Source organism: Rhinolophus sinicus, linkage group LG07 (assembly GCF_036562045.2).
Source record: "Rhinolophus sinicus isolate RSC01 linkage group LG07, ASM3656204v1, whole genome shotgun sequence".
NCBI lineage: Eukaryota > Metazoa > Chordata > Mammalia > Chiroptera > Rhinolophidae > Rhinolophus > Rhinolophus sinicus.
This window is the reverse complement of record NC_133757.1, coordinates 98,759,177-98,784,107: the sequence shown is the minus strand read 5'-3', so window position 1 is coordinate 98,784,107 and position 24,931 is coordinate 98,759,177. Positions and strand designations below refer to the sequence as shown.

Genomic DNA, 24,931 nt, shown 5'->3' with positions numbered 1-24,931 from the left:
TCCTCTCCTCTTATTCAATACATAAATACCTGTCAAAACGCTCTATATTTCAACTACGACATTCTATCTCCCTTTATTACTCATCTCAAATTTCTCTTCCTATGGGAAATTCAAAAATTCTGAGTGGAGTGCTCATCACTTCTGGCTGAGGGGAAGAAAATTCAAGTTCTAGAGTTACCACATTTTCCTCGGCCCATAAACAGACTCTGTGCTTTGCCTGTACCTCTGCTTTGGTTAGCTGGTCTCGGAGTTTTTCCACTTCTTCCCGGAGATCCCGGATAATTCGCGCATTGGGATCCTCATTGACCACGGCGTGGTTCACAATGTTCTTGGCGCGATCTGCGTACCGCAGCGTGGAAAGCGTCTCGTCATAGTTATCAGCGGCCGGACTCACAGTAGCCACCATGGCCGTCTTACTGTTACCCCCGAGACTGTCCTAGAGGAGAAGAGAAATTGAGCAGAAATGTAAAGGTGGAAGGAAACATGACATGAGAAAATTGAAGTTAGAAATGGTGAGCTAACATCCCAAGGTCATACAGATATTGAAGGACAAAATCTGGACTAAAATACAGGTACACTGACTCCCAATCCCATGCTCTTTCTTCTCTGCCAAGCTTCTTGTATAAAAGGGAATGATGGTTTTTGAGAAAGGACAGGAAAATACAATGAAGTCTACATTTATTTTAGTTTAATAAAAATTAATTCTAAGTCAATTTGTGCTCTTTCAACAGGCAACATGGTACGATAAGTCAGCAGACTACTCAGAATAAAAAAGAATGATTTCTTAAATGTTCATAAAATTTTCCTTGGAAGAACTGAACAACTGTGATATTATTTGTTATCTGATCAAAGAGTAATTACCTACAATCTATAACACCATGTACCTGGAATCTCTGAGAAGCCTAAACAGTGGCTCAGAAAGTGTTATTGTTACAAGCTGTCAAGCACCTTGCAAATTCTTTAAAAACAAAAAGGTACAATTACAGTCTTATAAAACAAAAGATCCATTGAAGGTACTTCATTTTATTCCCTCTGATAGCACTTCAAAAACAAAAACAGGCTTCATGTTCCACACAACCACTTCTACAGTCCAGAGAAGGGTGCTGAAAAAAAGTTACTACTTTCCTTATACTAAAACTGGTAAGTACAGTGAAATGGGCTTGAGAACAGGCTCCAACAAATTCAAACAACGACTTCACTTGAGAACATTAAAAATAACTAGCTATAATTCAGAATTACACTAGACTTGGGAAACTAAGTCTACCCCCACTCCACTTCACCATACAACAGCTGTGGCAGGCAGCCTCTCAGCTGGCCCCCAGTGACCCCACCTCCTGGTAGTCAAGCCCTGTGTCATGCCCTTCCATTGAGTGTGGGCAGGACTTCTTGATTTGCTGCTAAGGAATAGAACACAGCAGAAGTGATGGCATGTCCTTCTGAGATTAGGTTATAAAATGACTGTGGCTTCTGTCATGGTATTTCTCTCACTCTGGGGGAAACCAATGCCATGAGGTGAGCTGTTCCTGTGAAGGGACCACAGGAGTGAGTTTGGAAACAGATCTTCTGACACCTGCCAACAACCACTTCGGTAAGCAGAGCAGATCCAAACCCATAAGCCTTGAGATGACTGCAGCCCCTGATGACACTTTGATGGCAGCCCATGAAACATCCCAGCCAGAACCACTTAGTTAGGCCACACCCAGAAGCCTGACCCTTAGAAGCTGTGAGATAATAAATGATTGTCATTTCCAACTGTTAAGGTTTAGGAGTAATCTGTTACACAGCAATATATAACTACTAATACACTAATATACCATCCCAGGATGAGTGGAATTACCCCAAAGAATAGATTAAGTACCCTCTTTCAGTAACAGAATATCACTGAATTACAGATTCTCAAGATTAGAGAGAATACTCAAACAGGCCTGTAATAGGTAACTCCCTAGGTTACAGGAAGGCCAACATTACCTTTGGGTAGCATTAACCAATATAAAATTCTTACTTTTGAAGATATTAACTTTTTCCAATCTCAATATACCTAAAATTCGTTTTGAGCAACCTGTGATTTATACAATCTTCGTGCATAGACTTTATTTAGTCCTCGGCCTTTTGTGAATTGGATTATCAGTATCGGCATCTTACTGATGAAGAAGACAGAGGTTTGTTCTGACAAAAAAGGTTCAATACCTTGCCGAAAGATCCAGAACTAGTAAACTGAACAATATTCTAGTCTAGTTGTATTTTGCTTTCAAGTCCAATATGACTTCTACTCCCCCACAGCTACCCACAGTAACATAGTAACAAAACAACACTTGGCAACACACAGAGAGTTCAGACCTGAGGAATAAGTCAGGTGACCTGACATCTTTCCAAATTATTTTGCCCAAGTGCCAGAAACAAGATTATTCCCTAGGTATACCTAACAGTTCCACATAATCACAGACAATATGACCATGTATTTATCCATTACTGAAAATGGGCTTTTCCACAGAAAACATAGCTAATAAATCTTTGAAGGAAATATACTTTCACGCAGAAAAGGTAAGGAAATATAAGTGATCTGGGCTTTCGGAAACAACTGCAAAGCCTGACTTCTGCAAAGCCTGTATGATTGCTTGCTTCTATCTCACATTGTTGGTGGCCAGCTTTGGCAACTTCCAGGAAAATGTCAAGGAGAATTCCATGCACATTAATGGAATTCCAGTGCCATATAGAAAGATCAGAGGAATTACATCTCAGACTGCAATTCAGGAGTGCTGCCCTTCAAGAACCACTGCATTCTGTTAGCCCACATGAGCAGCAAATGCTACTGGGTAGAGGGGGATATGTAACAATAAGTACCAAAGGAGAAAAGCATACACATTGTGCTTCAATTTGTGCTGAGAAAAGGAAACCTGGCAAACAACAAATACTTGGTATGTTAAAAGCCCTTGTGCGTGAGCAACAACAGTACTGCTTGTATTCATAAATGGCCTCAGGCCATTAGCGAAAAGGAAATGGCAACAAAAGACCTGGCACTCATTCAAGGAGAAAGTATAAAGCTTCTTGTTTACTCTTTAATTGTTTAATTAGACAAATCAGCGAGCTTTGTTTGTAATGTAGCAACTGCAAATTAAATGGATTTAGGAAAGAAATTTAATTTGGGGAAGTCAGAATTTTTTTCAAGCTGAAAGAACACTTTGAAGCCATTTAATCAAATTATTTCATTTTACAGACCGAGAAATTGAGACCTAGGAAGATTGACAGACTTACCAGAGGTCATAATGCTAGTTCAGAGCAATCATTCATTCATTCATTCATTCATTCATTCATTCATTCATTCAACTCCTTGTTTGCACAACAGGGCAAAAGATTGGTCTTGAAAAGTTAGGGAAGACTCCCAGAGAAAGTGACATTTGAGACCTTAAGATGAATAAGCATTACCCAGGTAAAGGGGAGGAGGAGGGAAGTAGAAGATTGAAGAGAGGAGGAAGAATGTTCCAAACAGAGTCACTTAGCTAGAACTGATGATACCAAGAGCAAAAGATGAACAAGCAGTAGGGAGGGGTCTGATTACAAAGGGCCTAGTAAACTATAAGTTATTGAAGAATTTGGACTTTATCTTCAGGGCTCCTGGAGAGTTATTGAAGAGATTGAAGTTTATGAAGAGTATTAATTTAGAAAGCTATTGCAACCTAATTATAAAGAATGGAATGGACTAAGAAAGCTCGAGGGAGAGGTTTTCATCATCCAAACGAGAGATGAAAGTTGCCTTTATTATGTAAGTGGCAATAAGAATGGGAAAAAGTGGATGAATTCGAAAGATGATCATCATTGGAGCATCTGTTACCAGAAGGTATTTGATCTTAAGAGACCCATGTTTAGAAGGGTACACAGAAAGGCAAAAATCTTCTTAATACGAAATACTTCCCCACTGACCACTCAACCTTCCCTGAGAGAAAAACACTCCTATCTATGCCCCACCAAGTGTATCAATGTTTCTCCAACTCTCAGGTGTTATAAACTTCAATAGCAAAACATAAGTATAAAGCAAATACAAGGCAAAAATAAATAAATAAACTTTTAAAAGAAATTGCAGATCTTATAGAGGATGAGCAATTTTATGAGTACTATTTAAATTACGTTGGAGAATACCAGAATCATACCAAGCGGAACAAGGATTAGGGAGGTAGGCGAATTGAGAACCAGGAAAAACTAACAGAGACATAAAATCCACTTCAAAGGAAAATGATCTGCATATCAATGGATTCCAAGAGGCCTTTGGGAAAACTGTTAAAACCCTGAAATATGTTTTGCATAAATGCTCCTACTTATAATCTTACTGCAAAAGTCAAACATAATAAAGAAGATCACATAGTTTTTAAGAAAAAAATGTCAAAAATCAAGGAAAGTATTCATTTTTCTACCCTAAGAATTAACATACGAAATTTACAATTATAACCTAATCATACTAAACAGAAGATAAACTGAACTTTTTAAAAACATTGTTAGTTTTGTTCTTCAAGTTGAAGTTTTTTCAATAGTTTCTATCAATGTTTGATAACAATCAAGTGCTTCTCCTTCTAATGAAAAGTAACCTTTGATAACAGTATAGCCTAAGCAAAAAAAGATGGCAGCGAAGAGGGCCCTGGATTCCGATTTTGTTTCTGACTCTATTTTCTCATCTGTAAAATGGGAATACCATCATTTACCTTTCCCAGGAGTAAATAAGATAATGTACGTGAACCATTTATGGTACCAGATTCTCCTCAAACAAGTCCTCACGGCCTTTAGCCATGGAATGGCCACTGAATAATTACCTAGGCCATTTTAACTATGTCAATTAATTTAACAAAAGATATTTCCCATTGTTGATTTAAATAAAGTAGCAACATTGAAACAACAGGACAATGAATATTCTGTCTTTTAAATCAGTCATATCCAGGGAATACTCATGAATGATCAGGAAATGTTTCTGTGGAAAGTGAGGGGGAAATAAGTATCTTATTAAGATTTCTTCTGGAAATTAAATAAACGAGATTTCAAGGTTAATAACACATGAAGACCAGTAGAATTATTTCCTCAGTAGTGAAATGTTTTGTAATATCCCTTTCATTCAAGCGTTATTCGAAGTGGTTTTTAATTATGAAATTGTTTATCCTTTTGTTTTACATGTCAATTTTACTGCATTTTGGTCAAATTACATTTAATAAAGCATGTCCAAATGGTGTACAGTTTTGGAAAGTAAACTTGAATACCAGTGACCCTTTGAGAGGGTGTAGAAACTAGAAGAAAATCCTATTCCCTTTACAAACACAGTTCTCTAAAGAAGCCGTGGACTAAGCCAAAGTTGGGTCTTCTACTAATGCTACTTAAAGGCTTGTGTTTAACTCATCTTCATATTCTCAACCCCTAGCACAGTGAATAACAGGTGTTCAATACATTCTTCATCAATGAGAAAAAAAAACCTCACAAGACTAAATGGGGCTCATAAAATTATTTCTTCATTTAAAAAAATAGAAAACAGTTATCAGGAAAATATTTTGTTCCAGGTTGGCCACTCTGTAAAGAGTTCAACTATCATGAGATTTTTATCCTCTCATTCCCAGACCAATATGCAATTCACCAAGGCTAAAAGGAACCTCGAGAACTAGAAGAAACCTGGGAAGTCTCTCTTTTCCCCAAACTCCTATTACACGTTATTACTACCTGTCCCATGGAATCGCTAACTCATGTCATAATATGTGTGTATTTACTGTGTCTCCCTTACTAGATTCTGAGCAATTAAGAGGGCAAAGAATGTCTTACATTTCTTTATGTTCTCCTCACAGCACTTCACAAAGTTTTTTTTTTTCTTTCTCATTTGCATTTCTCTTATTTACCGAACCAACCAATGAATGGCTATGTGATTTACTCTGTATCTTAACATCTATAAAAAGATGAAAGCAAATCAAAATATCATGAGCAGTCTTGAAGTTAAATAGAAAAATAAGGTCCAAAATGCCAGTCAAACGAAAGGAGTCTGTAAGACAGTAGAAACTCCTTCTCCATGATTCACACAGCTGTTAGATTAGCACTAGGTCATTTTTCTACTTCCCAAACATCTCAGAGGCAATTGTGCAATACGGAGTGCCCAAAACTCCCACTGCTTCCAGGTTCTGGTGAATTAGGAAGAAACCTATGCTTAAGCAATTAGAATTATGATTATCATATAAGAGCCTAATGATTACATAAAATTGAACACTGATGGAGAAGAAGATAACTGGGAGGGACTAATATTCTCCTCGTTATTCTCCCTATTGCCAACCACCAAGAGGACGGGGAAAAAATAACTTACTTTGAGCAGCCAAGTGAGAACTGAGTCACGATATGGAACAAATTTATTCTTGTTTTTGCCAGCACTCTGATCTGCTAGGGCTGAGATAACCAGACCGAGGGTTGTGAGGGACCTGCGTGACAAAACAACCGTGAGGATCATAAAAGCCTCAGTATATCAAATGTCACGTTTCAGCACAAAGACTGAAACATCCAGATGCCTTTGTACCTGCATGAAAACAGCACTGTTGTCAGCATTTTGCTGCTCTGTTTAAAAACACAAACTCTAAAAGCTGCTATCCCTCCACTACTAGTGTAAGCAATAAAATTGCTTAGCTCAGTTATTTTTTTTTCATTTTTGTAAATAAAAATGTGAGCTGTAAACCTCTGGGTCAAAATATCGACACAAACACCACATATCTTTAAGAAAGGAAGCCACACATGTCTTATTAGGGAGACCACTTCATGGATGGTGTAGATGCCTGACCACTGCTCTGTACACCTGAAACTGAAACTGAAGCAGAATAATATTGTATGTCAACTATAATTTACTATTTATACAGTCACAGAATATGGAGTACAGCATAGGGAACAGAGTCAATGGAATTGTAACAGCCACATGCGATCTCACAGGGGCAATAGATTGGGGGCGGGGGGGGGGTTATCACTTTGTGAGGGAAGCCACAAAAACAATACAATTAATTAAAACATAGTACAAGGCAAAAAAAATTCTATATATACAATACATATGTATTATATTACATATATTATATGTTATATATAGTACATATATATGACATATATGTACATATATATGTCAGCATTCGGTAATAGCATAGCATGTGGATGATGGTGCTCTATGATCTTCAGGTGGTTACTGATGACTTGTTACCTCACTATGTGTCCTTCTGGGAGCCACGGGGATAGAAAATATCCCTGCCCACAGGAGCTAATAATGTAGCTTGAGGTAGAAAATATAACCACATGAAGGAATTGGTGAACAGAACATGACTTCATAAAGCCCTAGCTTTTTGGAACAAATAAGCACCACAGGAGTTGTAAAGGGAAAGCCGATGTGGCTCGTATCCAGGTTGTTGTTTGTTCAGACAGCGACACCCAGGTCAAGATCACCAGCTAGACGCTGATAGACTGATTCTCTTTGTTCTTTTCTGTAGCTCCAACCAGCGCTTTTCCACTGGAGGTGACTGTGCCCTGACAGGGAGCAGCTAGCAATGTCTGGAGATAATGTGGGTTGTCATTACTGAGAGTGGGGGACAGAGGTGGCAGATACTAACGCCCCTTAGTGGGGAGAGGCCAGGAATGCCCCCAAACATCGTAGAATGCCAGGACCACTCCCAGGGACAAAGACTTGCCAGGCCCCACATCTCAATGACGTTGCTCTTGAGAAACCTCTGACTTGACTGGGTCTGCGCTCCTCAGCCCCATCAGACATCTCATCAAAACATACAATAGGCTTGGGCCCATAAAAATATATATACATCTGAAAAAAACTCTGAAAGATCTATTCGTACTTTGAATCTGTCCAGAATCTTATTCTTTTAATAACCACAGAAGTTCCCCTATTTGGCTATGAATCAAGAAAGCAATAAAAGTAAGCTTCTGAACAACTTACTTGTTGATGTTGCTCCCCTCCTTCAACCTGTCACCGGCAGCTCCAGTTTTTGTTGCTCGCTCACTGCCGGCTAAATCGACCAAGCTCAGTTTGCCCACTTTCTCTCCAGATGTCTAGAAAGTAAATGGATAAATACTAATACACAGTTAAAGAATACCAAAAGCGATGACTCCATCTCTACAGAATGAGATTATAGAAACTCTTTATTAAGGAGTTCTTCACTGTTATTTCAAAATGAGTTTGTGCTGCTATAAAACAGCGTAAGAAAATTGTACAATCTAGATACAAAACTGTAGATACAAAATTATACACACCTCTACTAATCCAGACAGAGTGAAAGTTATTTCAGAAAAACAGTGCCCTTCCAAAATGGGATATTTTGAAGGGAACCCAATAAAATTTTCTTGAGGGGAGTATACAAAAACACTTATAAGATATAAATTTTAATAGAATTTGAAACTATGCTTAAAACTTCATGAATATTTACCAATAATTCTAAGGAAAAATATTTACAATTTCTTACTGATGCAAAAAAAACCATTAATCTAATTTTCATAAACAGAAGGATCCCTTAAAAACTCAACACTTTCTAAAATTTTTCATATTATTCATATATAATAATTCCCTTATTTCATAATTCCAGGTATTAAATTTACATATTTTTTCTAGTTAATATATTATATATATATATACACACATACTGATATTTTCCTTTATCAAAATGTTCCTTAACATCTAACATATTTTAATACTTCAGCAGCAATATAAGAAATGTGGGAAAACAATGCCAAAATCTATAGACTAGATCATTTTTTAAAACTTTCCTTTAAAATATACATTTATAGTTATTTCCATAAACATGTCGCTAACAAAAAGATATCCAGCTTTCCAAATCAAAAATACATTTGGTTTTAAAAAAAAAAGTCTTTAGTATGTTTTTTGTTTTATGCTGAAAAGGAACTAGGAAACAAAGAACTTTTTGTTGTTACACTAATCTTGCTGTGATGGTAAACGAAGAAAAATATGCTTTCAGCAAATGAAAATCTTGCCAAAATATAACACTTTGCCAGGGTGATTATTTTAGCTTCTGGGATTTGAAAATGACTCACTGGGGGTAGGCATCAAAATAAAATATGTGAAGTTCATATTAAAAGTAAGAGGGAAACATAAATGTATGAGGCACCAGAGAAGCTTTCAGTGTGTACACACATACACATCTCTGGCTCTGTTTACTCTTAGAAGCTTCAAAACTAAATACTCAAAAAACTATTCTATAACTCTAGCAAGCATATGGCATTATTCCCCTAGTGCAATTTATTCTTCTAATATTTAGCTGCTTAGTAGAAGGTAATATTTCAAAAACATCTCTACTGAATCACCTAGAGTATTAACATTAGCTTATACCATTAGCCATCATAGCTTAAAGCTCAAAAAATGCTGTGACAGAGACTCTGGACCATGAGCTTGCATAACTTCTGTTCTACCTTCCTTTAGTTTCTCAGGCTTCCTTGCAGGCCAGGGTTCAGGATGTGACTTAGGGTCTGTCAATCAGATACACTTGCTTAAGATTTGGGAAGCAGAAGTAAAGCGAAGGCCATCCCTTTACCCCGTTTTGGGTTTTTCTGATGGCAAGCAGCATAGTGAAGTATAAGGTTTTCTACAAGAGTGTCCCTTGTAGGGACACACTCTCTGCAGCTTCCGAGGTGCTAAGAGGCAGCTGCACCAACTTCTGGTGCCCTGGATCATAGCTATGGGGCGTTCCTGGGACTTACGGTTCAAACTGCAGCAGTAGCAGCTCCTGGTCGGTAAGATCTGCATGGCTATGGGAGTTATTCCTAGAGATTCAGTCTAGAACTCATTCCTCCTCGGGTGTTCCAACAACTATGTAATCACCCAAACCCCTCCTTTAAATCTCTTTCTGTTCACCTAGTGTGGCTTCTGTTTCTTGCCCTGTGTCCTACTTGATACACATGTCCGGCTAGGGCTTTACGTCATTTAACACCTGAAGGGAGTAAGATAAACCATGACCCACTTTTTTTAAAAAAGAGCTATAACATTAGCTGAATACCTACCCCAGACTTCACATCGTACAAAGTATGTGTGAGTGTAATTTTGAAGACTGCATGGGACCGACTGCTCTCCTCATTCATGTTGGTGGCAGCAACGGTACGAGATTTGTTACCCTCAGACATCAAAGACTCAATGTCCTAAGTGGAAAAAAGTCACCGACACACATTTCATGATCTGGCTTATTCTTAATAATATTAAAATTATTAATATTAAAACTCTTCAATACTACGAAAATTCATTACAAGGTTCACTACTTAGTCAACCCTATTTGGCGTTCACACTTTGTTTTTCAATGACTACTAAGGCCCACAGAATGCAATGGCCATTACTATCTATGATACTATCTATGATATAAAAGACATCATTTTCTGTATATGCAGAATAAAGCAGCAGCTTTGACTGAGAGGAATGTTTAGAAGCGACATGTTGCAGCTCACAAGAGGGACAAATATGCCATGCCAGTCCTCATCTAATCTAGAAATTTGAAAAAATTTAATGTCTTTCATTACAGAAGCAATAGAAGTTAAATCAAATTAGGTTAATGAGTACATAACAAACAAAAATAATTTGTAACCCCTTCATGGAGGCAGACCACCACATCACCACATTGGAATATATCTTACCAGACCTGTTTATAAAAATGAAAACATCAAGAGACTAACTTTCTGCACAGATTTACTATGTCGCCATTACTGCTAAAAGGGAGACAGCATGATGCAATAAAGATCATAGCATCCTCATTTCAAAAAATGTTGTAAACTCTAAAACAGTTACATAACCAATCTGAATTTTAGTTTCATAAATAACAATACGGAGCTATAACATCATCTACCTTAACGAGGATTTTTTTTTTTGGATTTTTTTTTTTTTTGCCAATATGATCAACATTTATTCAGGGAAAAACAGCCACCAATCATCACTAATAAAAAAATAATATACATATTCTCCTACAAACAAACAAAATATATTTTCAGAGCCAAGCATGATGTTAGGCCCTGGAAGTACACACTGACAAGGGTATACTACCACTCTCAAAGGAACTACTTTCTTAAGAAGGATTTTAATGGGACAAGAAAAATGATATGTGTGAAAGAGTCCTAGCTGCCTCCTTTAATCCAATCTTTTCCTCTTTTCATTAAAGGAACCCAATCTTTTAATGGACACATTACAGCAGAGTTAAGGGACAACATTTCCCAGACGCCTTTGCAGCTCAGTCTGGCCACATGACTAAGTGAATAAGAGGTAAAGTATAATACAGGTCATTGGGAATTCTCCTTAAAGGGAGTAGGCATGCTATCACATCTTGGTTCTAAAATCCATCTTGAACCATGAGCACAAGGGCATTACCATAGAGCTAGCAGGAATTGAGCATCTTTGGGGCCACCATACCAGACTTCTCACCATTCATTCTTTCATTCATTCATTCAAATATATATTGAAAGTACCTACTGTGTGCCAGGTACATTTTAAGATACTGAGGGTACACACACATGATCAAACAGACAATAATTTATATTCCAAAGAAGTTAAGTCCTGTTATATTTTTTTCTGTTATATGAAGCCAAACAATCATAACTGACACATATAAAAAAACTTGAAAATCAAAATCATAAAGTTCTATTTTGCTGTATAAAAGAAGAACAAGAATATTTAAGGAAAAATTCAACGTGATAAATAAAATACCTCAAAGAAAAAAAACTAACTGCAAAAGAGATATAAAGAGGCACCAGAATGGAAAAACAAAAGCAAAAGGTAAAAATCATAATTTTCTAGATCCATTCTAAATCCATTTTAGACCCATTAAATCTGACAATCCTGAGGCTTAATGTAAAAGCTTTATCCTATTTAGCTTACATTTAGTCATTGGTCTCTAATCTGTTATCTCATGCATGAACTATGTATTGAGCCTTTTAATTTTTTAAACAAGCAAATTGTCTTTTTATACTTTCCAATCTCCTCTGAGCTCTCAGAAATATCTTGATCTCTCTCCAATGTTGCATAAATATACCCTCAAACGATCATTATTAAAGTACCAACAATACCTAACATTTATATAAATATTCTAGAGTTTTCAAAGACTTTTCACATGCATTATCCCATTTGATCTCCAGGAAGCCTTCCCAGACACTACCATCCCTAGACACCTACATATGCAAATGACAATGAATCCTGAACATGCATCTAACACTGCACTTAAAACTATGCTAAATATTTTTTTTTAATGAATAAAATGTCAATAACTACAAAAAAAAAACCTGTTGTTGTATAATACTTTTATAACATCTGTACCCATCTGGAGGTAATGGACCATTTCATTCACTTGTTATATCCTCAGCACCTAGCACAATGTCTGGCACATGACAGGTGCCCAATACGTGTTTACTAAATGAAGCATTATTGACCAAATCATAGAATTAATTAATGAACAAAGGAACCTATGTCATAAGATAATCAAGACAATAAAACTAATTTCTATTTTTAAAATTAGGACAAAGAGGCTTGCGAGGTAGAGTAAATGATCCGGACTCATACAGAAGTCACAGAAGCGAATTAAATGTCACTAGATCAACATTCTCTGACTCTTAATTCAATGTACATTACATCACAGCATGTCACCACACCCCCATCTCCCCAATGCACAAAGCCTGAGGGATTCACAAAGCACAACCGTGAAGCTTGAAAATGAACTAAAGGCCAATGATCAACTCTCTCAAGTTAGAAACAGGCTTGGAATTCCACCTACTCAACTCATATATTTTATTTCATTAAATCAACTAAATTATTCTGTGTACTAAGAAGAAAAAGCCTGCCTTTTATCATTTTAAAATGTAATAGAAAGCACATCACAATTTTAGAGCTTGTAAAATATGAAAAAATGTATCTCACAATAGATGAACAGGTGTGCCTTGCAAATATGTACATCTTCTCTCAAAATTAAACTGTCCTGACAGCCATATATAGTTTTTTAAGTAAATATTTTTGTAAAACAAAGTGATTTAAGTGATCTACTACTGTAATTTTTCTTAATTCCAAAAAAAAGTCACAAATTAAACAAAAAAACTGCTACACTGAACCCAATTCATTTACACAAAGGATATGTTACCTTATAGCTTGCGACAGCCAATTTAGAAAGTCCATCCACATAGGGTCCCAGCACACTGTGTTCTCTGACTTTTAATGTCTGACGGCTTCTGTTCATTAAAAACAAAGAAACAATTTTTAAACAATAACCTGATTTTTAAAGGACTCAACTGTACTCAATAAAATACATACTGAATTCAACAAAAATCCCAAATAAATTAAACCAACCGACTTGATCCCACAAGAATTTAAATCGAAATTTAAAATCCTGACTGCTAACAAAAACTTCATAATGTGGTAAAATATCACATCACTCAAAAGGGTACACTGTGGGATGTCTATTTACTACCAAAAAGAATGCAGAGTCAAATAAATACAAACAATCTACTTGTCATTTCACAGAATGTGGTACAAAGAGCAGAAACCCAATAAATGTTAACTGTGCAGGAAAGGAAAATTACAGACTAATCTCGATCATGAATAAAGACAAACAAACAAAAAATGACAAGTAATAATCTGATGATTTAAAAACTTAAACTTGGTCTTATCTCAGGGTTGCCAAGGTTTTTTTTAACACTGGAAAAAGATTCATGGCCTTTACCACATCAATAGACTAAAGGGGGGGAAAATACACATGACCATTTTAATAAATGTAGGAAAAAGTATTCAATAAAATTAAATACTTCTTCATGATTAAAATAAATAAGCCTCTTAGCAAACAAGGAACTGATAAACCCAGTAAAGGACATCTACCAAAAACATAGAACATCTACCAAAAACATAGAACATATAGCATACTTAGTGATATCAACCAAAAATATTAAGAATATTTGTTGATTGTATGTCATGTGAACTACATCTCAAAAAGCTCTTTAAAAAATAAAAACATCATAATGTAAGAATATTTGTTGATGGTAAGATTACAAGTGATTCTTATTTTATGTAACTTAATATTTTCTAACGATCTGGAATTTTTCAGTACCCTAGGATCAACCACTAAAAACTTTACTTATTGCAATAAAACTGTGCATAAAGATACTGTACATAAAGAACAATTCTTTAAGTTAGCTCTGACTTAAAGATATAGTCTAACGTTTTCCTTTCCCTTTTTCCCTTTATCTTAAAGATAATGTATACTTATCTCTCCTGAGTAAAATAACATAATTACATTAGGATACACAGTACATGCTGACTTAATAAAATTAGTACCTGAATAACAAAACGAAGTTCTTTCAAATAGTCTTTCCCCTTTGGAAAGAGATCACTTTTACAGTTTTTACTCTGTTTACTTCAACTCTTCAGAAAACACTACAAAAACCTCAAGAAACTTTCATGGGGGAGACAACAATGACAACAGCTAACACTTATTGAATGCGTACTATCTGCCATAAATGTACAAGGGCACAACACAGAGCAAGATGTGGGTACTTAAGCCATATCTTCCTACCCCTGGTCTCCTTTTGTTCCCCGTTTTGACTTCCATGCATACTGCCCTCCAGCCACACTGGACAGCTGGGTCATTCTCCAAACAAGTGAGTTCTTAATACCTCCATGCTTTGGCACAAGCTATCCCCTGTGCTTGAATGGTTCTCATCTAACTTCTCTGTGAACTAACTACTACTCAGCACAAAATTCACCAAGCACCTTCTGTGGACTCCTCCCTTCTCCTCTGGGCAAAGATACTCATTTTGATGGAGTGTTGATTTACTATGGTTCACTACCCCTAAAGACCATCTTTCCTTGATCATCTTCCTCATTCAAACATAACCAGTGTCCGCTCATTGTCCTCCACACCTTCTGTAAGTCTCAGCTCATTTGGCTCTTTGTCCTTCTGAATACGTTTTCCTTCCAATTACAGTTGACAGTCAATATTATATTAGTCCAAGGTGTACAGCATAGCGGTTAGACATTTATATACCTTATGAAGTGATCCCCTGGTAAGTTTAGGGGATCACTTCTGAACACTGTTTTTACGTCAGTAAGTCACAGGATGTGATTATTATGTTTCCTTCTCTCTGTTATTGCACTTTCTTAAAATCTGAAGTCAAAGAACTCTGTGCAATGAATACATTTCCTTAGATACCTCTTATCTTCCTCAATATGTCCAGATATGACTGTAGAGTGAGAACAGCATTTTTTAAGGCTTTCTAATGCTTCAGAGCCATTTCTCTTTCATACTCTATGCCACTAAATGGGCCTTTTCCCCTTCTGGGAATCTGTAAAATTAACTACGCTAAAGTCCAGGTTTTATATCTCTAATTATGTCTCTCTCACTTCACAGCCTGCAAACACCTGATTTCTGCCTGAAATTTCTTGGTTTAAAAAAAAAACAAACCTATTTGATTAAGGATACCAGTTATCCTGATACTAAGTAACTTACTTTTCATTATGTAACTTTTATTTGTAGTTTTGGATGTTATGTGAGAAAGACAGAATGACCAAACATGCAGCTCAACCACACTCCCCAGCCCCAACTGCCCAAAGTTCAAAAGCCCGGAACTGGCTGCAGGAAGTCACTCAGTGTAACTGACAAGAAATCACAAAAACAGTAACTAGATAAAATCACAAAGACAATAACTAGATAAATAACTCTCTAGTAGAGTTCAATATAAAGAATTTCACTTAAGCCAATTTATTAAGTTTGTTTTCGTCCATAACACTGTAACATTTAGAGTCTTAAAGCCATTTACCCTTTGGGATCAAGAAGGTCTCTGACTTTTTCGTTATAAATTTCCATATAAGACACTTCTACTTTAAAACTTTGCTCTTCATTTTCCTCTTTTTGAGTCCGTTCAAAGAGTCCACTGCAAAGTCTTGGAATTAATCCAGGTTGGTCAGCTGTGCCCATCATGGTGTAAGATTTTCCAGATCCTAAAAAATGAAAATCACAGCTATTACTGTCATTTTGAGAAGTTTAAACACAAAATCCTCTTTCTAGTGCTCGTAATAAATTATTAGCATTGAGCAAAATGCCCAAAATAAAAATATACCCAAATATAAATAGGAGACTGACAGAGAAGCTTTCCTACTGCACATGTAAAAAGTCAAAAATAAATATCCTTTAGGAAGAAAACAAAAACTTTAACCATCTTCATACTTAAAAAAAAAAAAGTTACCTAAAACAACTGAAACATAGTGAGTCTGAATAGCGTCCTAAAATTAACTGGGAAGATCCATATGAGCAATACTATTGTGTCTGCTCCCAACCACTAACCAAACCACGAAAAATCTATGTCATCCCTACAGGCCCAGAGCAAAGGAACTTACCACCCTTTGGCAAAAGTACAGAAACCAAACAGTAATCTTTTTCTACTACAAAATTATTTTCTCTATTACATCAAGAATACATATTCACCAAAGATAATTTAGAAAACACAGGAAAAGAGAAAGAAAAAAAATTAAATCACTCATAGTCCAATCTTAAGTATAATTCTTTTTCCTTTCTTGCTCGTATACCCACACCACACACGCTGCCTCTTAAAAATATCATAAGCATTTTTCCATGAAAAATAAGCTATATAATATGCCCTTAAAAAAGTGACTCCTTCACTTTAAATAGAGTTTTTTTCCCTGTTGACCACAGAGGTACAGAAGTCAAAATGCTCCCTATCAATCATAACTGATCCGATGCTAGCAATACGTAATTTGTTTTTGGTATTTTTCTGTTCTGATCCTTAAAGCTTAAAGAAATCATGTATTATTGAAGCTTAAAAAACAAACATTACCAGTCTGTCCATAGGCAAAAATACATGCATTGTAGCCATCAAAAGCATTTTGAAGAATATTCTCCCCAAGGCACTTGAAAACATCATCTTGACCTAAAAGAGAGAAAGAGAAAAAGGATGGTTTAAGCCAAAGCTACATATGAACAATTAAAAAAAAACCAAAAGCCGCAAAAAGGCACTTTTTTTTCCAGCTCGTTTATCTCCAAACAAGATTTTTAAACTTGATGAATACTTCCAAAGGCTTATGCTCTTCAGGTTATTTCTAGTTAGCACATACGAGAAAATCAGTAAAATGTTCCTGATAATATGATGTTGAATTAATAAACACTGACCAAAAGTCTTCTGCAATGCAAAAAGCTAATAATGCACTGCTGATTTTATAAACAGTGATTATAAATATCCAAAATTTATATTTGGGACCTAGGTGAACCTGAAATTAACTATACACCACTTAGCCAATGCTTTATTCAGTGGTTACTAGAGTTCAAAATAATCATTTATATTAATTCTCTCTCCTTTTCCTCAATGATACTTTTTCTTCATTTGGAAACATTTATTTTTAAAACACGCTGGTATGGTACAAATGGTCTTACCAGGCAGAAAACATTGCTCTGGAACTAAATTTCAATCCTCTTCATAAAAAAATATAATTGTGATTAAATTCACAGATGGCTTGTTTTGCTTCTGTAGCCAAACGTTTGGAATCAGTGGTCTTTGGTGACTAGAATTCTCCAGGGACTCTTTTTTTTTTTTCCCCCTCAATGACAATTTTAAATTACAGGCTCTACAGTGTAAGGTCTACAGCTAAGAGAAGGTGGAAATCTTGGAAATTTATTCTAGCTTTCAATCATGGACATAAATAATAGGGTCAAATGCTCCTCCACAGTCTAAATTAAATACACCAGTAATCAAACGTGACCTTAACAAGTCATTCAACATCTGAGTCTTGAATATTGCGACAACACTATGATTTATAAAAAAGATATACTTGGTCTTCGTCCACAGTTCCTGGTTCACAGCTCCCAAACTCTTGGAATTTCCTTAGTGTTGAGAGTTATAAATATGTCTTTTGTTATTAATGAGGTGACTTTTGGATTGCACCGATGGATGGTGGCTGGTTGCCAGGAGAATCAATCATGTGATTAGAGGGTTGGAACGTTCTGTCCCACCTCCTGACCTCTGGGGAGGGAAGAGGGCCTGGGGGTTGAATCAATCATCAATGGGCAATTTAATCAATTATACCTATGTAATGAGGCCTCCACAAAAAACTCGAAAGGAATGCAGAGAGCTTCCAGGTTGGTGAACATAGGTAGATTTGGGGAGAGTAGTGCGAAGGCATGGAAGCTACACACCCTTTCCTCATACCTTCTCTTCCATCTGTAGTTATAAGCCTGAGTTATATCTTTTTATAATAAACTGGCAGTCTAGTAGGAACCCAATCCCAGGAGGAGGTCGTGGGAACCTGTGATTTCTAGCCAGTTGGTCAGAAGCACAGGTAGCAATCTGGACTTGCGACTGGTTTCTGAAGTGGAGGTGGGAGGGTGGGAGCCAGTCTTGTAGGACTGAGCCCTTAACCTGTGGAACCTGTGGATGCTATCTCTAGGTAGACAGCACCAGAACTGAGTTGAATTGTAGGACTCCCACCTGGTGTCCGCAGCATTGCGTGGTGGTGGTGATGGTGGTGGGGAAACCCCTCCCCATCACAAACTGGAATTGGGATCTGGACACACTTCAAATAAAATATGTAAGAACTGGCGGCTATTATGTTTGTTATGTTTTAAATGCTATCAGTAGCACTCCATTATGTCTTCTTACTTTCTAGTTAATTTACCAGATTAGTATATCATCATACTTCCATACTAACACATCCCTTAAAGTCATCACTAGACCAGCTAAACCTAATTAACCTTAACTTTTTGAAACAGCTGTAGTACAATCTCTCCCGACAAAAGCCAATACCATATGACATTCCGTATTTAAAAGAGATTGCTTAGAAACAGGGGTCGTAAGTAGTTATGGATGGAGGAAATAAAAGGTTGTCACTATTGTCCTAAACTTGCGGTGAAAAGTGGCTTGAGACAGTCATCATTGAGGAGAGTAAGAGAGTAATAGAATTCCAGAGCAAATTTAGAGAGAACACGGTAGGTTCCCTCTTCCTTTAAAGAGAGAACACAGTACACTGAAAGCTTAAGTGATTTACTTAAAGTCACAGAGGCAGTCAGGAGTAGAACCTTGGTTAAATTCAAGGTTTCCTTTTCTCCTTGACTCTTCCTTCACTACACCAAGCTGCCTCTCTAGACCACATAACAGACATTTAAGGGAATCTACATGGCTACTGTGTGCTCTTGGGGCCATGGAAGGCCTGGGGATGCGTGTGAGTAAGATAACCTCACCCGTGTACTCTACTGATCTAACTTCATCATCGTACACCAAGACCAGCACACTGGGAATCTCCCCTTTCCCAGGCAATGTAAAAACCCTAATAGCAAAGATTGGAGGAATTTCTCTATATAGTTTTTAAAGTTACACAAAATAATACAATGATACTTTATGGAAAAAATATTAAAACACCTTTGCTATATTATCAGTAGTTAAGAGGATACTGTAATCTTACCTGCATACTTTTCTTTGACAGATTCATCCATAGACCAGAAACAATGATCATATGCAAACACCTGTTGAAAATAAAAATAATAGTGTGTAATAAGAATAAAACCTTAACATACTTATAACATTGATAACATTGTTTATAATAGTGAAATAAAAAAAATTTACTGCCCCGCAATGAAGATTAAATTATTTATCGTAGCCTTACAATGCACAACTAAGCACTCTATAGATGACAGAAAGTTTTATTTTACATGGAAAACTTCAAAATGTTAAATGAAAAGGGGGAGGTTACAAAACAATATGTACAATATGATGTGTATTATATACACATATCACACAGTAACACATATACATAAAGTGTATTTCTGCATAAAATTAGTGTTTTTTTGTTCTCCTCTTTAGGCTTTTATGTACTCTCTCTATTTTTCCTTTCCTTGTTAGAGAAAACAAACACATTTTTAAGAGAATAAAATGTAAAGATGATTACATGTTGAAAATAGCAGTAAAATAGCAGATTCTTTAAATTTAACACACCCAAGTGTGATATTATATAACTTTAAGACTATAGAAGACTAATAAGAAAATGTTCACATATTAATGTATTAATGTAAATGTTATGTAAGTCTGGACCATGATCCCATGTTTGTACAAATATCTATATAGATAAAAAGTAGAAAGAATGTACATTGGAAATATTGATAGTGGTTAATGCCAGTTGGTGGAATATCACAGGTGATTTGTTTTGCTCTGTTACGGTTACTACTTTATACGTTTTGTGATCTTTTAAAAGTTATTTTCAGTTTTTGGATTTCATGTTTTATAATTTAGTCTCTCTAAGGATTTTAAGTGTAATTGGTTTTTTAATTAATTACAGCTTTTATTTCAAACTCTCCAACTTTTGGAGTTTGTTGCCTCACTTCCTGATGACAGTTTTCCTCTTGTGCCTTGCAACTGCGTCTGAATTGAGAGTTTGTGTTTTATGGTTTACGTGATTGCTTGTTATTTCCCTCTCCCTTTGGCTACCTTTACATGACTAGTTACGTTGCCACTCCCAGCTACTGAAGCCCAGATTTTGGTATTCCCAAAGCCCCAGTGTCTCTACTCCCTGCTATTTACACAAACATTAGTGCAATGTTGGTGGCCAAAATCTTTTTGTAAACCTTCATTCATGGTGGAACTGCACCCAAACTCAGTCTTCACATGGTGAGCTCCTTCAGCCCTCATCCATACATCAGGACCCCCTTTAATCTGCAAGAGTTACACTCCTAGTCCTCTTCAAGAACCCACCTCTGATTCCAAGGCACAGAAAATACGCTGCTTCAGCCCCAACTTGCTATTAGTCCCCAAAGTTACATATGTCATTTTCAAATATGATGACATGATTTTAACATTTTAAAATATTTCACCTGTCCCTGCTGTGAGTTTGGAGTTGGCAGGAGAATTTTGTGTGAACTTACAAGGCCATCCGGACCAGAGGTCTAAAGTTCACTTTTTTAACAAAAGAAATGAGATTAGGATGGTAAATTAAATATGCATGTCTATATCTTCCATCCCACCTGAAATTAACTCAAAATGATGGTGGGAGGGAGAGAAAGGGCCAAAAGGGGAAAGAAAGGGGGAAAGGAGAGCAAGTTTTGGAAACCAAAATTGCGTGCTTGTACCTAGATCAGAACTTGAGAATCCCTGAAAAACAGTTCCAACGAGACTGATGGGGATTGGGGTGGGGGCCACAGCAAGACCACAACCCTAACAGCGCGAAAGGAGATGGCTGCACGGAGCAGTTCTGGGAGTGGACCAGAACAAGGAAATAAACAAGAGAAGACCCTGGGGCAACCAACAGGATGACTGGTTAAAAACACCTTCAACGCTGGGTAGGATCAGAATACCCATACCTTGGTGCAAAACAGCAAGCAGGGGAGGCATGTGTCCCCTGGGATGGGCCAGGTGATGGAGAAGTTATGCCAGAAAGGCAAGCAGAAGCCCAGTGGCTGACAACACCCAAGAGGCAGGAGCGCTGAAGTCCGGAAGCTACCACCCAGCTGCCATACTAAGCTTCAACATTTGCCCAAAGCTATACATACATCTATCAGTAATGGTGGTGGCTCACTATGTTAGACATTCTCTAACAGGGTGAGGAGGAAAAGAAGAAGGAAGCTAGAAGGCAGTCCCAAAGGACTGTGTATCAACCTTTCGGGTAGGGCTGCTTTTCAAACTATATTCATCAGCCCTGGTGAGAATCATTTCATCAGGGTGAGATGAAATGAAATGTGAAGCTCAAATTAAGTTTCTTCTGTTCTAGCTTTCAACTCTCATCTCTGATCGTTTTATTTAATTCTGTTCTTAGTAAGGTGAAGCAGAAATCACCCCGATTCTTTCTTGGGAGCTGAGCTCTCACTTCAACCATCCCATAATCATGCATGTACACTTATCAAAGATGCGGCTTCTAAATGGCACTCCTCTCTCCATTATTATGGGTTTCTTTCCCCTCATCTTTGTCTTTTTAATTTAGGGATTTCTTAGACAACCGCATTTCTTTCATCTTTTCTTTTTTTCTTTTTTTACACACTTTTATTTATTTAAGTGTGTTCTTCCAGGACCCATCAGTTCCAAGTCAAGTAGTTGTTTCAATCTAGTTGTGGAGGGTGCAGCTCACACTGGCCCATGCGGGAATCGAACCAGTGACCTCGTTGTTAAGAGCACCGCACTCTAACCAGCTGAGCTAACCAGCCACCCAACAACTGCATATCTTATTCTCAAATCCAGTAGAGAAGCTATCATTAAAGTAACTATCCCAATAGCTGATACTCCATGCTCAGCCACTGAGGTACAAAGGCCACTGAGGTACAAAGAAGTTAAGAACTTGGTGGCTAGCAGGAAGGGGAGCTGGGAGTTGAACCCAGCCTTTGAGCCAGGAGTCTGCTCAGCACGAGGCTTTCCACCACTAGCCTAGATTAGCTCTCTCCCCCAATAACATGAAAGCCCCACAGCCTGGTACAAAGCTGAAAGCTAATGAACACTTAGTCTTCACGGTCCCCTTAAGTTTCAGCAATTTTATAAATTGTTATAGGGATCGTCCAGCCAGAGATTTCCTAAAGCAGACAAGCCGTTTTCTTTCTAAATATTTTTCCTTAAAATTTTAAAATATAAAATTTTTTTCAAGTAACAGACAAGAAACACATTCATTGTAACAAAGTCAAATAACACAGTAGCATAAAGTAAAAAATAAAGGTCTCCCATTCACCAAGCATACCACTCATTAGAGGTAACCACTATATTAATAAAGTGGTATTATTGGTCCTTCCATAGTTTTTATGTCAACACATTTTCTCTAACCATTAAGATACAGGTGAATTACATAAAACATGAATAGTTTTTAAATAGTCATGTGATGTTTCCTCACATCTTTACTGTAATCTCCAGCCCCTGCTCCATCAAAAAATAAGAAAATAAAAATAATCCAGCACCTTTTCACAGAAAAGATGAGATAAAACTAATAAAATCAGTTTTACATATTTAAAGAAATGAGTGCCACATTAAACTATTTTTTTTAATCATTCAGGGTCCCAAACAGCCATGTCTAGAACATATTTTAGCAACAATAATAGAGAATGAAATTACAATTCAACCGCAGGCGCTAAGCAAAAACAAAACTCCAAGAATGTAGATAAAAATCTGAATTTCCTGGAAAGTTCCAAGTAACTTCAGAGAATGGTCATTTCAAAAATACAGCCCTGTGCCCACGCTGGCACACCTATAAATTCCCTAAGAGATACAGGCACCAAAGCACCCCACTGAAGTTTCTTTAGAATCTGGGTTCAAATCGAAGATGGAAGCCTGGTCCCCTGAGGAAGCTGTGGGCCAGGGTAGGTTTCTATTGGCCCAAGAATGTGTCCCCAGCTGTCTCGGGAGCAACATGGATGCGCCTGCCTAGCACAGTTCTGACCACAGTTTGGAACAACCAGTTTCGAGCCAGTCCATGGTGAACAGCAGAGCACAAAAGGAATCTGTGTTGTAGCTGCCAGGAAGGAGACTGGCCAGAATTGGTCAAAGTACAAATACAGTTTTTCCATAAACCTCCAGTCCCTCTTATGCCAATAAATGGCTTCGCATTTATGAACAGGCGGACAGCCTACATTACTTTTACAAAAATGACCGAGAGAAAATACTTTTGAGAAGAAACTTACCAGTACTTCAAAAATATGCACATAAGATCTTTACAAGCATTGCATAATACACCAAATCTCTTACCTTTGGCTGGCTTCTGAGTTCCCCAAAGAAATGTTATCGTTGACATGAAAGAAAAGGGAGAGGGTTAAAAATTTTTCTTTAGTTTAGAAGGTTCTTTTTGAAGGGCAAAATTATAATAAACATCATGTAAATTTTTATTAATATTATGAAATATTAACTATGAAATCAAATAGCAATTTAAAATAAAGGATCAATTAATATCTATTAACTAGTAGGGGAGAGTGCTAATTGTAGAAAACTGACTCGTATCTCTCAGGTAGAAGAGAGATTACCTGAATACTGGATAATTTTTAAAGTCATCATATTTCTGCCTTATACATTTTGCTTATCCTTGTATGTGTCTTATAAACATATATATTTTTTAATTCTTTACTTTTTATCATCTGATTTTGCTTCCAAGTAGTTTTCTCTGCTTTGATACAGCAGCCGCTTACTCTCTATCTATACAAGCCCGTCTACAAAAAAAAAAAGAATTCTGTTCTGGCTAAGGAAAAAAAAGGTTAAATTAAAGAAACAACTAATTTTTTTGCCAGTGAGTTACTATTTACTGAATTACACACTTATTACTTTTTTTTTTATGCCTCCCCAGGTGCTTCTAACCTCCCTCCCTCCAAAACTGCCACTCGCTTACATCTCAGCGTACAGGAATATAACTCAATCCAATATAATTTTAAGATAGTTTCAAATTTAGAGAAAAGTTATAAGAAAAGTACAAAGAACTCCCATCACCCAAATTCACCAACTGTTAACATTGCCACGACTGCAATATCATTTCTCCCCCTCCCCCATATAAACATGTATATACATATAACATATATACACATATATTATTTCTTCCTTAACCATCTGAGAGTCAGTTGCAGACATGCTCCTTCTGCTCTGAACACTTCAGTGTATGTAATTTCTAAAAACAATGACAGTCACTTACATAACCTGAAATTTTAAGAATAAATGAAAGTACTTTGGAAACTAGAGTGAAACAGGAACAAATGACTGGAGCTTTAGGAACAATTGGTCTCTCTTCAGAGGATCAAATGGCAATTCAAACCTAAAACTTGAAAGAAAACTGTACATGGAAATGCTTCCTTCCAATTATCTGTACATCTTCCTGTCCCGTTGTCTCATAAAAGACAAACTTTAATTTAAAAAAAAAAAAGATTTTCTTCTAAAATAAATTTAATACTTTATTTGTGTCAAATGATTTCAGATAAGAACATTAAAACTCCAAGGAAAGTCCAGCAAATGAGTGACATTTGTCTAACAGATTTTG

The 24,931-nt window shown here is 36.7% G+C and overlaps 1 protein-coding gene across 2 annotated transcripts in view; it reads right to left on the bottom strand.

The window, feature by feature from the left end:
• Positions 1 to 24,931, bottom strand: part of KIF13B (kinesin family member 13B) — a 170,497-nt gene that overhangs the window by 98,273 nt on the left and 47,293 nt on the right. For both annotated transcript variants that reach the window (XM_074338346.1, XM_074338347.1), the window contains exons 3-11: positions 23,662 to 23,674; positions 19,418 to 19,478; positions 16,804 to 16,896; positions 15,769 to 15,949; positions 13,101 to 13,188; positions 10,000 to 10,134; positions 7,928 to 8,040; positions 6,317 to 6,428; positions 224 to 436 (exon numbers count right to left, since the gene is read on the bottom strand). In XM_074338346.1, the coding sequence (XP_074194447.1) occupies positions 224 to 436; positions 6,317 to 6,428; positions 7,928 to 8,040; positions 10,000 to 10,134; positions 13,101 to 13,188; positions 15,769 to 15,949; positions 16,804 to 16,896; positions 19,418 to 19,478; positions 23,662 to 23,674 (1,009 nt within the window). The remainder of the gene's footprint in view (positions 1 to 223; positions 437 to 6,316; positions 6,429 to 7,927; positions 8,041 to 9,999; positions 10,135 to 13,100; positions 13,189 to 15,768; positions 15,950 to 16,803; positions 16,897 to 19,417; positions 19,479 to 23,661; positions 23,675 to 24,931) is intronic.